At 43.0% G+C, this 18036-nt stretch overlaps 1 protein-coding gene across 4 annotated transcripts in view; it reads right to left on the bottom strand.

Moving 5' to 3' along the window:
- The window catches only part of DSCAM (DS cell adhesion molecule), a 724602-nt gene that overhangs the window by 139313 nt on the left and 567253 nt on the right, over positions 1–18036 (bottom strand). For all 4 annotated transcript variants that reach the window (XM_087418066.1, XM_087418068.1, XM_087418065.1 and 1 more), the window contains 3 exons: positions 2861–3057; positions 1725–1821; positions 960–1088 (listed from right to left, as the gene is read on the bottom strand). In XM_087418066.1, the coding sequence (XP_087274192.1) occupies positions 960–1088; positions 1725–1821; positions 2861–3057 (423 nt within the window). The remainder of the gene's footprint in view (positions 1–959; positions 1089–1724; positions 1822–2860; positions 3058–18036) is intronic.

Below are 18036 nucleotides of genomic sequence, written 5' to 3'. Positions count from 1 at the left end.
ATGCCATTTTCTCATCTGTCCCTTCCCTGTTCTTACCGACACCTTTCCTCACTCCTGACGTGCCTTTCAGGTTGCCTCCAGCTCAATTTTTACTACAGTGTCAGCCCAAAAGATACCAAATTGGTCACAACAGTGTAAGCTGAAGTAACGCACAGTGCCCAGAAAGTGAAAAATAAGGCCATTTGTGTGGTCTCTGGCAATTGTATTAACCCTTCACATGCTGATGGTGCTCTAATTCCTCATCTGTTTTACGAGACACGGTAAAAGTCCCGACTAGAAGCCACACCGGTGGTATTGGACCCTTGGTCTCGTGGAGCATAAAGTTCAAATGGCCTTTGCATTGTCACTTTAACATGATAAACAGATACAACTGTCCTGTCCTGGCAGCTAGGTTGGTTTTATCTACGGGCTCTCGGCGGAGCTGGCTGCGCTGGCCCAGAGGAAACACAGGAGGGCTCCGGGATGCAGCAGTTAGTGGTCCCTGCAGAGTCAGCGCCCCGTCTCAGCAAGGAGCAGCTCTCTTTTCTTGGCACAAACCACCAGCAGACAACTCACCCTACAGACACTGAACACAGCTGAGGCTGAGGGACTTGGCCACAAGGGAAGTAAAGGAAAGCAGGGGAGGTAGAGAAAATAATGACAGTGGCCAGGTCCTATCAGCAGCTACCACATGCTGATCAGTGGCAAGAACGCCAAATCGGCTCACAGGACCAAGACTGAGGCTGGCTTGGAGAAAGGAGGCAGAGCTGAGCCAATGAAGTGCATCTGGACACAAACTCCACTCCACCAAAGGACACGTGGGCGTACCTTGTGCCCGAGAAGAAAGGAACTGGGAAAAAGAGCCCCCTCTGAGTTTCCGTGAGTCCAGGTTTATTCTTACAGGTAAAATGAATAAAGAAGGAGAAAAATAAAAGGGATCTTTGAATTGGAGATAAACCTGGAGGAAAGAAAGGACTTACCTGATTTATTTTTGCATTCAATATCGTAGCCTGTGATGGGGCTGTTTCCATCAAATCCCATCGTCCACCTGAGGGTAATTGTGCGTGCTTTCACATCTTTGATCTCAATTTCGGGAGGGTCTGGGGGCTCTGTGCAGTCAACAGAAAACCCGGGGTTAGTTCAAACGTGGTTCAAACGTAAGACGCTGGTGGAAATGCCGAGCGTGGCTCACACAAGCTTTGTCAGCACTCAGCATTGGCAGGGGCTTTTTACAAATGGAAACATTTATTTCCTCGTCACACTTTAGGAAGGAAAAATTGCACTTTTCCCAAACTGCTAATGTTTCATAGCACTTGTAGAGCTGGGCCAAACCTGGATGGATTTAAATGTCACTCTTCTAGTTTGGAATCTATAACTCAAAAAATATTTTGGCCCCACATGTTAAACTTCTCTTTTCATTTGGATCGTCTAGTATAAGGATTCCTAAAATTGAGCAAAGAAGGCACACTACCGCACTGCTGTGCACTCAGCAGGACTACCGAGTCATCTGACCCTATTCCTTTAAAGACTATTCCCTGTGTTTTGGAGCTGCACTTTGACATAATCGTGGACACTGCAAAATACTCCTTTAGCACCAGTTTCATACATATCCAAAATTTTCTGAGAATTAGGAAGTGTTACGTAGCAAAGTGAGCTACAGATGCCCAGACAGATGCCCAAGCCTAGGCATATACTCACTGTCCTACAAATGCCCTGTTTTTTCCCCTGTGCCGCCTCCTTCCTACCTTGTACTGTGAGCTGAATTATTCCACGGTCCTCCCCATAAGAATTGATAGCGTGACAGGAGAAGAAGCCAGAATCTTCTCTCACAGTTGGCAAAATCTATGTGTAAAGTAGAAAGAAATCCATCTTATCCCGCAGCATGGAGCAAAAGAACAACTAAAAGGGCTTTTGGCTGTAAAAATCTCTTCACTCTTTCACCCTCTTCCCATCCCCAGCACACACACATATACACACAAACACCACACACAATGATGGAAGCAAATTATCTCGGTGCAACTGTAAATGTGCAGATGGATAGGTGAAATGCACATAATCAGTGTCAGCTGCCAGCTCGTTATATTGGATGTGCAATTTATGTAGGATTTCATGGTTAGGTTGATATATACTCCACATATACAGTTTTTTTTTTTTTCCTTCATAGTGGATTTTCAAAGCATTCAAAGCAACCCTGCCTAAAGAAACAGATCTATAAATACTGCAATAAAGGCCTGGTCTCGCAGGACCCTCATTAGAGTTCTGCTCAAGAAAGACTCTGGGATTGGACCCTGTGAGTGAATCAATACCCGTGTTTCAAACACAGGCTTTTTTTCCCCATGTGTATGCTATAGCATCATTTCTCCCCCATATTAAAAGCACCACTCACTAACTACCAATATTGCTAAAAGTTATAGGAGACTATAATACGTTTTCTAGTTTTTGCGATCCTGTATAAAAGATAGAATTTTTTTACATTGGATTTTTCTCAAGAGGCAGAATATTTTTCCTTATAGTATTTTTTGTCCCAAGGTCTGACCAATTTTTCTTTTTACAGAAGTTAAAACATATGCACAGCATGGCTGCCACTCCTCCAGGATTAACTGTCATTAAAAGACTCTATTTCTCATATTTTTTTATTGCAGTTTGGTTCCCCACTGTGTTCATAATAATTTTACTCTTAATAACACTTGTGATAAAGCACTATTTTTGCAGGCTACTCAGTAATCTCGCTGTATGAAGGGGGAGAGAAATGGTGCTTCATACATAAGTCCCAGAAGATTATTTGGTGTTTATCACCCACATGCACCCACGTATGTGAAAGGGCAGGCTTATTCTGTCAATGAAGCTGGATTCCAATCTGTTATGTTTGTCCCACTTTTACCTGCAGAGTAGAAATCACCTCCTCTCCCACCTCTTTGGTGGACACAAGATAACGGGCCATTTCGGGGTTAATGATCCGATCCTCTTTCTCCCAGCGAACTATGATGGGCTTCTCACCATGGGCCGTGCAACTCATTTCCTTCTTTTGACCCTGAGTGGCCAGGGTCGTGTTTGGGTAGGACGTAATCATCGCAGGAACTGAAAACCCAAGAGGGACACAACTGATTCATCAAAGCAGGCTCTTGAATTTCCCCACTGTGACACTCAGCTAAATCATGCTTAAAGAGATGTTCCTTTGAAATAAACCTTGTTTATGAAACTGCTGAGCAAGAATCATGAACAAAATAGAGGGAAAGTGGCGGAAAAATGAAACGTGATTAAATGAGTCTCAAGCAAAAATTGCCGTGTGGTTTCATAGTCAGAGGATGATGCTCTTCCAACTCCGTGGAGGGCAGATGTGGGTCACAGAGCATGGCCCATGTCCCCTAGTACACATAGAAAAATGATTTTACTTGCTGATTAGACTGGAAAGGAGGCTTCCATTCAGAATTATGCTCCTGCTTCTGTAATCACCTACGTTTCTAACTGTCACTTTCAGCTATGGAACTAAGAAACCTTACTCATCAACGTAGGTGGAACTCTGATTGCTGCTGACCGGTCTTTGAAATTACTTCTACACGTGTCCACCTCCCATAGTTGTTAAAACTTTTACAGTTACTTAGAGACCTCAGACCTACCCTTCTCCCATAACTTACGGCCCGGGAATCTCACCCCCAATTCACTAAGAAAACAGAAACCTTTATTTGTGAAACTTCTCAAGTTCCCTCTCCCCTATCTCAAAATTAATCTATAGACTTCCATTCTTGGCAATATCCTGGGTGACGTAAGACCCTACTCCCATTCCACAAACCACCTAGAAATGCTGGATAGCATAATGCGAACACCTTTTTAAATGTATACTGAGCTTATAAGAAAGGGAGAGAGATCCCAGGAGCCAGAAACGAAAGTTGATGTTGCAAGGCCAGAGGAATTATGATGCTGATGCTTTGACTACTTGAGAGGTAGAGAGTTAAAAGTGAGACTTCCAAAGCTGGGCTCCTCAAAGGGCTCTATCTTCAGAGTGAGTATATAACCAAAAAAAAAAAGAAAAAGATAAAAATAGAAATCCACAATGGCAAAGTGAGATGCAAACTGCCTTGGCTTGTGTTATGAATGAAGAAAAAATTGTCTCCCCTGAGAATTTGTAACTGATCTGACTCTATATAGGTTTGGCATACATGCTAAAGGATTGATAGGATGGTGATCCTAGTCTGGTAACAGGCCTGAGGAACTCAGCACAAGCAAACCCAAGCACACTCCAGAAGGATGTGCCCTCCATCCAGGCCCACCGGAATTCTCCCAGATAAACATCTGCTGAACATGAGCTCACAACCAAAAATACCAAATACGTGAGAAAACAATCCACCATAACTGAGAATTAGCCTCCCAAGGACTTCAGATGCTAGAATTGCCAGATGCAGACTCTAAAAAGAATTATACACAAAATGTTTAAAGATTTTTTAAAAACATGAGAAAGGAACAAGATATTATCAAAAAGGATCAGGAATTGGAAAAAACCACCAAACCAATCTACATTTTCACCTGCTTTTTACCTCATTTTCCCAATCACCAGAAGAAAGACCCTCCCTCATTTTAAGGTCAAACTCACAATTATGTTCTTTATTGCCCACCTCAGAAGCCCTCCAATGCTTCCTGCGCACTTGACCATAGAAACACTGTGCCATCTCCTGATACTGGCACAGACTGGGTCATGTCTTCTCCTATGGCCTACCAGAGTGGTTTGAGACAACAAGTCAATGATCTACCAGTTCTGCAGCCTGGACACCCATGGAAGAACCCACACTTTTAGTTCCTCTACAGTCAGCAGGCCTGTGGCAGAGATAAGAATATGTGGAGCGGGCAAATTGGTAACTGAGGAAAAGAAGAACTATGAGTCCCACACTTTAAAGAAAGTTCCCACAACTGTGGTGAAGTTTCTCTTCCAGCATATCTGAGAAGCAGCAAAACTGGCTCTACGATGCCCAGCCTTTCATCTCAATCACACCCTTTCTCTAGTCTAGTTAAGAAAAATTTTAATTTTTATTAACAGTTTTATTGAGATATGATTTACATACTGTAAAAATCACCTGTCTTAAGTGTACAGGTGAATGAATTTTAATATTGTGTTAGTTTTCTAGGGTATCTGTAACAAATTACTACAAGCTGGGCGGTTTACAATAATAGGAATTTATTCTCTTACAGTTCTGGAGGCCAGTCCAAAATCAAGGTGGTGGCAGGGCCGTGTTCCCTCTGAAGGCTCTAGGGAAGAATCTTTCCTCGTCCCTTCCAGCTTCTGGTGGCCCTTGGTATTCCTTGGCTTGTGACTGCACCACTCCAATCTCTGCCTCCATCTTCACACTGTGTTCTTCCTTGAGTGTTTCTTTGTGTCTTCACATGGATTTCTTATAAGGATGCCAGTTGTTGGATTAGGGACCCACCCTAATGCAATATGATTTCATCTTAACTAATTATATCTGCAAAGACCCTATTTTTACATAAGGTCATATTATGAAGTTTCAAGCAGATATGAAGTTCTGGGGGACAATATGGTAAATTTACATTACCCAACACACATACACACAGACACACTATTACAACCCAATATAAGTATATAGAGTTGTATAATCATCACCGCATCAAATTTTTGAGCATTTACATTACCCCCAAAAGATTCCTCCTGCCCGTTTATAGTCCTTTCCCACGCCCAATCCTAGGTAACCACTAACAGACATTCTGTTCCTACAGATTTGCCTTTTCTGGACATTTCCTATAAATGGGATCACACAGTAAGTATTCTTTTGCAGCTAGCTTTCTGGCTGTTTTTCCCTGAGCATATTTTCACGGTTCATCTGTATTATAGTGTGTATCAGTACTTTGCTTGTTTTTGTTGCCGAATAATATCCCATTGCATGGATGTACCACATTTTGCTTATTCATTTACCAGTCAGTGCCCATTTGAGTTGTTTCCACTTTTTGGATATTATGAATCATGCTGCTATAAACATTCGTGTATATGTTGTTGTGTGGACCTATATTTTCATTTTTCCTGGGTAGATCCCTGGACAGGAACTACTGGGTCACATGGAAATCCTGCGTTTAACACTTGAGAAGCTGCCGCACTGTCTTTCCAAGTGGCTTCACCATTTTTGCAATCTCTATGTAAGAAGATTAAGCACAGAAGAGGAAAGGGGAAAAGCTGTCAAGATTCAGGGTTTACCGTAAGGGGATAGGGATGTTTCCCTTCAATCATGTGATGGGTAAATCTTCCACGTCAGCTTGATGCTTACTGGCTGTGGAAACCCTGGGCCCACCATGGTGATGCCACTGCAGAGGAGCTGGGGGTGGTGAGGAAGGTTCCGAGAGAGGTTGACATGTGCCACCTTGGAGAATTAAGCCAACACAGGGACTGGAACCACTCCTTCTCTGAGATCATGAAGGCAGAAGGCTTCCTGTGGCAGCCTGTGTAGCAACATGAGAAGGTCCACTGAGCTGTGAGCCTGGGACAACAGATGGAGACCTATCTAACCCACCCCAGTTCCCCACCTACCTAAGGGAAGGGCCTAAGGCCCTGGGAGTTCAATGGCCCATTAGTTGGTCCAGATAGTCACCAACTAAGAGGCCCCAGACCAGAGAGGAGGCTGGATATGTACTCTGATGGAAGAGGTCAAAGGGAGACATAATGTCCCTATCCATGGGAGTCCTCGCAGCAGAGGAGGCCAGGGTGAAGCTCCAGGAGGAGCAGGAAGCAGAGTGGACCACTCCTCCTCATCTCTCTCTTTGGTCATGGATATTCCTGCCTTCAACTTTGTACCATCTGCCGTCAAAGAGTTCTGGATGCTACCGGGCCCCTTTGAACAGAAGGTTTGGAATTTGAACATCTTGTGTGTGGATGGAGAGCTGAAAGGGAAAGCTCACACCTTGACCAAGGGGGAACCAGATGGGAGCACTGGACATCTGTGCCCTGGACAGTGGGGCACACCTGCTCTGCTGCACGGAGCCCTGCATGTGAGTCGGCCTGCCCAATGCACTGTGACGCACACTCATCACGGCCCTGCGGACCGCTTTCCTGAACACAGCTATGAGGAGAGGCCAGGCCAATCTGTGAGCTTCTTCTGACCTGTCTCCTTATCAGTTTTCCTTTAAACATAGAGTAAGAACTTTTTTTAATAGTTTCATCATTTCAGTAAACCTCAACCATAGGGATTATATTTACTAGAGAAATGAAGCAATCATAAATTGTGTATAAGAACCCCAAAACAGCCCTAAAATATCTGTACAAAATACAAAAATTTCAGCAGTAGCAGAAAGCCCCAGATACTTTCTCAGGGTCTATTCACGTTCATAAGCAGGACAGATTACTTTCCAGCCCACAGCATATTGAAACCCACCCTTGGAGAGAGTGGCAGTCTGCCGGAGGTGGGACCACCCAAAAAAGTGAAAGAGCAGATATGAGAGAGGAGAGCAGAACAATACGGAGCAGGCACGAAGCTTGAGACCACGGTGGTGTGGGACAACTTGGGTCCAGCAAACACAGTGTCCCGCTTCCCCTCACCTGGCAGTCACACCCCCATACCCACACTTACTTCTCAGGCTCCCCTGAGTATTTCAGGGCCCTTCAGAACACCATGATCATTGGTTTTCAAACGATGACCCTCAGCCATTGAGAGCATGTTAAGCTGGCTTGGTATGTTTTGTGTAATAAGACATAGAACTATTTAAAATACGATTTTTTTCTAAAATGACTAATAAAAATATTTCAAGTGTCCAAGAGGGTAAGGAGGAGTCGGTTCTGTGGATATTTTACTTGTGATGATGCTGGACGAACTCAACATCTCTCTAGAAGCAACCTTGGATGTCTTCTTTTGAACAATAGGCCAGTCAGGAGGTGGTGGTGTCATTCTCTTGTGAGGGATTTAGAGAAAGGATCAGGGACCCCTGATGAATACTGACACTGCAAGCAGTAGGACTATTCTTGGTGGAATGTCTTCAGTAGCGGGGTATTAGCTACTCAGGATGTATTCAGGTGTACTCAACAATGTACGTTAGGGTACTTGCTCCTGGTGAAAAATTATTTTCCATGATAATTGCAAACTCCGTATTTGTATGTGTTACAAAATTACTTATAAATTTGAAATACAGTTGAGTTTATAATTTTAAAAAATCTATGTTTTAAGGAGGCAAATTATTTGAGAATCTCTCAAGATGCTTTCTTCTACTCCTACAGTTACTCAATCTTTTAAAGACAGGAATTGGTTTCCTATGGTAAGATTTGTTGGATAAAACTGAGGGCCAAAAATGTAGAGGCAAATGGGAAAATTAATTCAAGCATCCAAGACCAGGACAGTCTCTGTTATGTCTAGCCCGTAACTGACAACTTGGTGCTGAAGAAGACACTAGGTAACAAAATATTTCTGTTTTCCCTTGGATATATGTTGATGTTTGGATTTATTGTGAGTTTAAAGCAGGGAGCAGCTCTGCTGCTTTGTCTCCATGGAGGCTCTAATGATGATTATGGACCTCGCTTTAACTGATGTTGAAATGTGGGGGTGTCTGGAGGTGAGGGGGTGACCAAGGTGCATGGGTGGGGAGATGTGTAATGCTAGTGGGTGGCTTCTGAATTTTAAATGTGATGGAGAGTGGAGACCCCACCAGAAATGCCCAGGGCTACAGGTATTTGAGGTTCTGGATGGGCTTATCTGGGATCTCAGGCAGACATTGATGGATTTATGTGGAATTGACATACAGGGACATTGTGGGACTTAGAAGTTAATGAGTCAGCTCATGTTCGCTTCTGTAGACGTTACATATCAGGGTTTGACTGGTTGTCTTATTGATTGCCTGGATTTAAGAAAGGGATGGAGAAAAACTTAATAATGAAGATTAAACACCTGAAGCCATTACATGGTACATAGCCCTGAATATTGAGAAACTATTCTTCTAGTGTGAAAGATTCAGCAAAGAAGTCTGATTCATCTGATTCAGCAAAGAGGTCACTCACACCATGGACAAATGAATGAAGTTCCCATATGTCTTTGCTGTTTCACTTCCGTCTTACTTGTTACTGTAAACAAAAGTCCCAAACAGACTTCATGTGGGAACAACACGGGTTCATCAGTTGCAGCTGTAGGGTGCCATAGGGTGGCTACAGATGCAAGAGTTCATTGAAAAGCAAGGAAAGTATTTTGTGAGTATGAATTGGCAATCCCCAGTATTATGTATTTTATTATTTATACATTTTTTTGAGATCTGGCAGTTAAACATTTACTAGCATACCACTGGATGTATGCAAAAGAATTTGCAGACCAGAAGTAAAGTGACAAGAACATCATAAAGGAGGTGAGGTTCCAGCAGCCAAAACTGGTAGGCGGTTGTTGGGGAAACGTCCCCCACTCCTTATGCTTCCATGTGGAGGGAACTTCTATTAGGGCAACGCTTCTGACCTCTCTCCTGAATGAGGGGCAGTGACTTTCCTGATTCAAGAGTTAGGGAGGAACCAACCAGCGTCGCCCAGTCTCTTCCAGGTTGAGTGTTGGCAGAGGGCATGTGTCTGATCTGCAAACTTCCCGTAGTGAAAGGGGATGTGCCCAAGTAAGAGGAGGACTGTGTGTCTCCAGCCTTGTCAGGGACTGGGTGGGTAGATCTCCCTAACTATAGAGTGTAGGATTTGCAAACTCAAAATACCCAGAAAGTTAATATCAAATTATTTTACTCTGTTTTCTATCTTTTGCTTGATTCTGAACTCAAGGGCATTAATTATTGGGCCCTCTCAAACTCTAAGAGTAGGTATGGACTATTGGCCTTGAGCAGAAATTTCCAGTTGCCTCTCCAAGCCCATTTTTCCATTATTTCCTCAGTTTTTAACAGGAGACATTGTAAAAAAAAAACTTAATAAAAAAAAAAAATGCATTGACAAGTATTTCCTATAGCTAGGTGTTACCATATGACTAAGCTCAAGGCAATGATGTATCTAAGATTTCTGGGAGGTTGAAAACAGCTCAGCTGGTTGAAATCCTTTTAGGCTTCCTCTATTTCCTCCTATGCCAGCTTGAATCAGGACTTGATAGCTGGAGCACCAGCAGCCATGAGGTGACTTTCAAGTTGAGAGCCTGGGTCTTTGTTGACACTCTGAAGCTATCATCCCAAACTTAGCCTGCTTCACTCCAGAAAAAGTCTACATGAGAGAGAAATAAACTATTGTCTTTATCCATTATTATTGTGGATTTTTCCATCATAGGAGACAGAATTGTTTTGAGCTGACTTAATCATGAGTCTACACTCTTTGGGAACATATGGCATATGTTCTATATTGAAAAAACAATTTCTATTGGATGGTTCTTCAGAGAAGGGTGTCATATACCACACACATAGTTTCCAAAACAACCCCCATGAGTTGCATGTTATGGGTTGGGTTGTCATCAGCCTGTATAACATGGTAGTTGCCTGAGTTTGAATCCTTAGATGTGCCACTGGCTCGCTGTGTGGTCCTAGAGAGTCACTTAACCACTCTGTGCTTTAGTTTTGTCCTTGTCAAGTGGAGATAATGATTATTGAGAAGATAAAAGGAGCCAGCCCACAGTGCAGAGTCAGTGTTATATGAGCATATCTCGATGGTGTTTCCATTTTCTGATGGCGGAGATTTCTTCACGCCCCAGGGGAGGTGGGGTCTTCAGATGAGGAACGAATGTGGGCTTTGATTTGGGGGCTGTGGCCTGCTCAGGCCTTCAGGCACATCTTCTTCATGAGGCTTCTTTTCTAAAGACATCTGCGGTTTGGGCTCAAATCCACTAACCAAGACTTTTTTCTCGTGAGGACCGAGGGCTAAGTCACGATAATTAAAGATCCCAAAGCCACCAAAAGTGACCTAAATTGCAAAACTGTGAATAAGTCTGTTGTAGGCTCAAGAAGAAGAAGAAAATATTTACTTCTCATTCTTCCTTTCAAAGCTGGGGAACACGAAACAGAAACCGTGAAACCCACATACAGTTTAGCTTTGAAATGTGGCCCCTTGGTCCCTCCAGAAAGGAGCCTGATTTCTGCAATGTGCTGTGCTGAGCACAGAATAGAGAAACTCTGGGCCCAAAGCTCTGTTCTGGAAATCAGTCCATACTAATGTCGCACAGTGTCATGGACATCTAATGTCTATGGAGAGCACTTCCCCACTGTGCAAATTTTTTATTTGCAAAAAAAAAAAAATAATAATTGTAACATTGCAATGCATGACAAAATACAGATTTTCTGTGAGGACACGACAAGTGTGATCACTTTCCACGTCCAGGGTATTTATCACTTTCCTTTCTTTATATTCCAATGAGAAGGAACCAATTCTGAACTAAAAGTTTCTGTCCTACCCTGCGAGCTGCTATGCAAGGGAGCAAATGCATTGTGAAGGCTAGTGTTCCTCTGTAATGTAATTTCCTATTACTTTAAAACAACCAACTAGACGAACGCATTGTTGATCTCCAAGAAAACGCAGCATTGCTTTGAGGACTTGTTTGTTTTCTGACCTTTTCTTTTCTTAATAACGAAAAGCTTTATTGCATTCTACTTTGAGTCCAGAAATGCCTCTACCAAATTGTGGACTTCTGGTTTACAGTTTCCCCTTCTTACTCTGCAAAAAATGCTTCTTTTGACTCATATTTCTCCTTTGGAAGCATGCCCTACCAAAATGGGCATTTTAGTTCTGGCTAATAAATTCTGTATTTAGTCAGAAATAGTCTGACAAGCCCATGTTCTCTTACCCCACTCAAGAATTTTCAGCCCTTTAAAGGAATGGTCTAAAAGATTTTTAAAAAATGGATCATTAACGTGACTCTTTGCAATGCTAATGTTTGAAGGCTTGACCTTTTCACTTGTCACAGTCATGGGTGCTGAAGGATGACAACATGTCACTACAGCAGTGCTTTCTGCAAGGATTTTTGAAGCATAACAAATGGATGGGGTAATTGAACAGGGATGGGTAGCAAGGAGAGGCTGTGGGTCAACCCTGCTAGCAGGAGCAAAGGAAGCTTAGTCCAAGAGAGCTTTGTTCAAGATTGTAGGCTGTGTGCTTCCTCTGCAACATGGCCCATCGTGGGGCACGCTGTTCTAGTTCGTTATACTTCAGTTTATAAATTTCCTACATAAACTCTCATATCATCTAACAGCACCTTAACGTTCAGCAAATCTGCACGCTGATGGTAAAAGGGGGCTGCATCTGACCTACTTTCTTGCAGCATAAAGACGCGGTGGTATAGTGGAGATGCCACCACCAGCCAGGGAGAGCCGATTATGCACATGGAGACCCAACTCTGCAGTCCAGCGACATGACCTAATTAGCTTGAAATCAGAAATGGTGGGAGGATTTACACCACTGAAATCAGCAAATGCTAGAAATCAGAGCTTTCTTCCCTCTCTCCACCCTCAACAGCTAGTTTTTAACATTTACCAAAACACCATATGGGAGGAGATGTCACTACTTTAATGATTTGAAAGGATATTCCCATCATACCAGAGGCACTGAGAAGTTGGTGAGTTTACCTAAGAGCAATAACTAACCTAATTCATAACTGTAAATCCTACAAATGTGAACAGCACATCACATGTTTGGATAGGTAATTCAGCAATAAATTGATGCATACATTGATTTTTCAACACAAGGATAAAAATAAAATAAAAACAAAATAAAAATAAAAATGTATATTAATAAATCACTGATATTAAAGATTAGTTCCACACTTTATTCTCCTGTTTTAATGACTCTATCAATAAGACAAAACTGATCCTAATACATTTTTATTTCTTTTCTCCCTCCCTGGCTCTGCTGAAAATACCACTGAAAGAGAAACAATAGGAAATATCAAGCATCTTGGATACCCACAACTAGACAACCTGCCTGCTGTGGTCATCCGGTTGAATGCCTTCATAATAGAGAGAAGAAAAGAGAAAAACAGAGAAGAGGAATGAGCATCTACATCAGATGCAAGAGTCAACCAGGACCTGACTTAAATGACTCCTGTTCTAAAACCATCATCATCATCAATAACGACACCCAGTATGGAAGGTGGCCAAACTTCTCGGATGCTCAGGACTTCCCATGTTTGGGCAGGAAAGTCCTATATCCTGGGAAGTCCCTCAGTCTCTCCACACAGCCAGAACGGAGGCGACAGAGGAGAATGTGGGACCAAGAACAGGACTACAAGACTTCCCCAACGCCCAAGCTGGAAAACAGAGGCAGGGACACTAGAGTTTCCAGCTGGGAGGGCCAGTGAGGGAGATGTTCTGAGACATGAACACATTTATTAAGGTACTTCTTCAACTGCTTTTTTGTGTGTGTGTGTGAGGAAGATCAGCCCTGAGCTAACATCCATTGTCAATCCTCCTCTTTTTGCTGAGGAAGATTGGCCCTGGGCTAACAGCCGTGCCCATCTTCCTCTACTTTATATGGGATGCTGCCACAGCATGCCTGGATAAGCCGTGCGTCGGTCTGCACCCAGGATCCAACCCCGCGAACCCCGAGCTACCCAGGCGGAGCACGTGAAATTAACTGCTACGCCATCCTTAACCGGTAGGCTGACCCTTCAACTGCTTTTTTCTACACCTCCCCAACTTTTGACTATGAAAAATTTCAAACATACGGAAAGTTGAACAGCCAAATATCCGCTGCCTGGATTCCACAATGAACATTTCACGCACAGATTTAAATCAAAATTTACTTTCCCTGTTATTTCACCGATCAAAATTTACTGAATAAATAAATTTCATTATTCTATTTTAAAATAGACAAGTGAAAATGTGAATCAGTGAGCATCTCAAAGATCAGTCACTCAGATGGCAGCCACCTTCCCGAATTCTGCTGCTCAGGGTGGAGAACAAAGACGGTGCTGTATGCTGGACTCTACAGATGTGACTTGGGATGTGGTGGCCTTGGGTTAGAGCAGTGCCCCTCTCACACATGTCACCTCAGAGGATGAAGCGAGAAAGGAGACTAAGAGCAAGGATCCAGGGCTGCAACCTCATGCAACCACAGATATGCTGGTCTGAGTGGGAAGATCACCGGCTGCCCCGGGCTCCTGTTTTCTCATCTGACTCACAGGAGAGCTGAATGGGACCAGGTACTCTCAACCTGGGCTGTATCTCAGAAGTTGGAATTACCTGAGGAGCTTTTAAAATATACCAGTTCCCAGGCCCCATCCCAGACCAACTGAATCAGAGACTCTGGGGGCAAGGCTCAGGAATGGATTTATTTAAAGCTCTCCAAGTGGATTGAAACAACTCAACTGGATGATTTCCAAGGCTTTTCCAGCTCTAATTGTCCTCTCTTTTCACTTTTTCTTTCTAATCCCCTCTTCCCTCCCTCTCTCCCTTCCTCTCTTCCTCCTTCCTTCCTCCCCTCCTTCCTTCCTCCATTCCTTCTGTCCTTCCTATTTTTCCCTCTCTTTCTTCCTCTTTCTCTCTCTTTCTTTCCTTCTCTTCTCACTCTCTCTTTCACAATACCATAATAATAATAATAGCTAACTTTTATGCATGCTGACTATGTGCTAGGAACTTTTTCATATACCATGTATGTATGGTACATGCCATACAGCAACCTGGTGGCTTAGAAATTCTGACCATAAAAATGACCCCAAACATATTTATAAATGTCATTTAAAATAGATTATAAATTATGCTATAAATATGTGTGAGGGATATAGAAATTGGACTTAAATTTATGTTAACAGATGTCTATGCAGATGATCAAAGACAACGAGACACCAAACATCTATTTTGAAGAGGGAATAATAAAGATTAGAGTATAAAGGAACCTTAGGATTCATTTCATATTTGATATCTTCTCCTCTTGTCCCTTTATTTATAAGCAAGGAAACATAGAACTGGGGGGATTAAGACTGTCTAAACTAGAAACTATTCCTTTTATGCCCTCTCCTACCCCTAATCAAAAGCTCCATTTCAGCTAGTAAGATTTTTAAAACATCAATATCACCATAAAAGTAATGCAGTAAAGTTATCTTTTTTAATCCCTAACGTGATGACTCGTTCCCTCCTCTTTCTTCCGTTCTTCCTCTGTCTGGGGAAGCTAAGCAGGTCTAACCTAAGCCATACGAAGTAAATAATACATCTGTACCTCTGTATCCTTTCAAGGGTCAGATCACTTTTACATACATGATCTCACAGCAACATACATGTTCTTAGTAGAGAAGGGAATTCTTAGGTCCATTTGCCCATACTGAAGTAGTATGGCTTTCGACTGATTACCACGCAGCTAGTAAATGGAAGATCTAGAAGGAGAACCTAGCTCTTCTGAATGCAAGTGCAAAGCCTCTTTGCCTAACCAGGGTGGAGGACCCGAGGCTGGCTCACAGGGCACAGAACCTCTGACCCAGGGGTGTGGGGCAGCCAGAGCATCCTTGAAAGCCCCTGCATCTGGACTGAGTCCACTCACAGGAGACTCTCCATGATGTCCATCATAGCTCCATTTCCTCAGCTGCAAAATAAGGATCCCAATATCTCTCCTGCAAGGCTATTGCATATTTGAGAGATGATGCTGGCAGGACTGGCTACATGATCTATAGGACACAGAGCAAGAGGAAAATGTGGAGACTTTTGTTCAATAATCAGGAAAAAGGTTCCATTAAAGTTCTAAAATATAATGCTTTTCTCTTTCTCCTGCAGTCTCTCTCTCCCCATGTGTCATGATGGTGTATATTCTCTACTTAATGTGGCACTCCCTCCGGCTTGGGCTGCGCAAGTGCCAACCCTCCCAGACACCCAAGACATTGTCTGGGACTTGGTATGCACATGTGTGAGCCCCACCAGCTGCCAGCGTCCCTCTCCCACCAGAACGACCGGCATACCCAGGTCTTGGATGGGTGACCCCCAAAGTACCCTGAGTCACCCTCTGAAAGCTCTGTGGTGCTGCCACTGTGCCCCACATGGAGATACTGCAGAAAGCCCAACCCCGACCTTCCTTCTACACACACCAGGTCGCCAGGGGGTGGAGAGCCACAGCAATTGCTGGGTGGATGCAGGGGAGGGGAGGCCTGGGGCCCAGGCAGTGGGAAAGTGAGCATCTGAGAATCCATCCTGGGGAGGCAGGGAGGCAGGGGAGGTGGGATGACATGGGGGCTGAGGCTCCAAGTCCCCATTTCATGCTCCATTGTTCCACAGGACTTCACTTACAAAACACAAATTTAAAGATAAAATTATTAAGAATGTCAAGACCAGGGCCAAAGAAGATTAAACCCCAAGTGCGGGGCCCTTGGGAGCTGGGGGCTCCATGCCATTGAATTGGTTATGTACCCAAGATACTGGCCCTGGATGCTGGTACATACTCAGCCACCTAGGCAATGGCTCCTGTTACCAGTGGAGAAGAGCAGCCTGGTTACCCTGGACGGGGATAAAGAAGATCTGGGAGGGGGCAGTATCTTGGGCAAGACAAAACACATTCTTGAAGATGGACCAAGGAGCCAACTGCCTCCTCTTTCTCTATTCCCATCAGAAAGGCCATGCATACAGAGGCAAACTTTAATGAGAGAAGTGGTTAGTCCCCTTTCTAAAATAATGCAACCTATCAACCTCATCTTCCATAATAACTGCGGTTCCCATCCTTACACCACCTGGGGGCCACCAAGGAACCCACAGTTGCATTTCCCAGTCACAGCAAACACACTTTCTCCTTAGCATACCTAACATAAGTTTTACCATTTTAACCAGTTTTAAGTGTACAGTTCGGTGGCATTAAGCACATTCACATTGTTGTGCAACCTCCACCATCATCCATCTCCAGATTGTTCCATCTTCCCCAAATGAAACTCTGTCCCCATTAAAGAACTCCTATCCCCCATCCCCCAGCTCCCGGCACCCACCATTCTACTTTCTGTCTCTATGGATTTGACTACTCTAGGAATCTCATATTAGAGGAATCATACAATATTTTTCTTTTTACGACTGGCTTCTTTCACTCAGCATAAAATCCTCCAGGTTCATCTATGTTATAGAATGTGTAGGAATTTCCTTACTTTTCAAGCCGGAATATTCTATTGTGTGCATATGCCCCATTTTGTTTGTCCATTTATCCATCGATGGACTCTTGGGTTGCTTTCACCTTTTGGCTATTGTGATTAATGCTTCTATGATCATTGGTGTCCAAAGCATTATTCTTGAAAATGTCTGTAGCACTTTGCTAGAGAAAATGGTTTGCAATTCTGTGCCTACTCCTTCTCAAGGCGTTCAAAGGCTGAGTGGCTTTTTCTCTGTTTGGGATCTCTGCCTCTCAGCTTCATCTCCATTTCCTCATCTGTAAGAACAATGAGACCTCCAGCCTCCTGAGGCTGTGATGAGGATTAATGAGATTATGTTAGTGGAACCCACTGTGTGAGTCGGGAGAGAGGCCCTGCAGAAACAGGATGTGTTATTATCATGCTGCAAAATCAAAAATTCCTCCTGTCCAAATACTTATTGTTCATAAAAGTTTTAGCAAGGAAGGCTGCCTACTGGGCAGCTCTAATCCCCATAAAGAAAATGATTTCTCCAGCCAGGAATTAATAAGTTCTTAGCACACTAAAATATCTCCTTGGCTGGGTTATTATGCCTACATAATGACGTTACTTTGATTATAACCATTAATCAAATACATGTTTCCAAGCTACAGTGGGCTGTATTTGATGTTAAACTTTAACAAGAATGACAACATCCCTACTTCCTTGCAGCTTCACTGGGGCCTCATGACATGATTAAATGTGTCACGGTGAAGACGGAGAATATTTAGGCTTCATAATATATTCACTCTGAACCTGTTTCAAGTCACATTATTGGAAGGAAGTTGACTTATTTTGCATGACAAGTATGAATATTAACTAAAAGATATTAAAAACAGTAGTTTCCTGCAGTTCACGTAGAGATAGGTATGTCATTTCTTCCTCTTTTTTTTTTTTTCCTGTCTGGTCATGTATATAGATGCTGCATTTTGCCTAATAAGAAAACTTCTTAATAATTAGGTAGAAAAAAAGAAAATGAGTAGAATTCGATTCCTGTCAACAGTGATAGTAAAAAATAAATTAAAAATTGTAAGAAAATAGATCATGTCATCATGAAAAATTG

Source organism: Ceratotherium simum, chromosome 27 (genome assembly GCF_057802395.1).
Source record: "Ceratotherium simum simum isolate JZ-2026a chromosome 27, ASM5780239v1, whole genome shotgun sequence".
Classification (NCBI taxonomy): domain Eukaryota; kingdom Metazoa; phylum Chordata; class Mammalia; order Perissodactyla; family Rhinocerotidae; genus Ceratotherium; species Ceratotherium simum.
The sequence above is the reverse complement of the archived record's forward strand: the minus strand, read 5'-3'. Positions and strand labels throughout refer to the sequence as shown.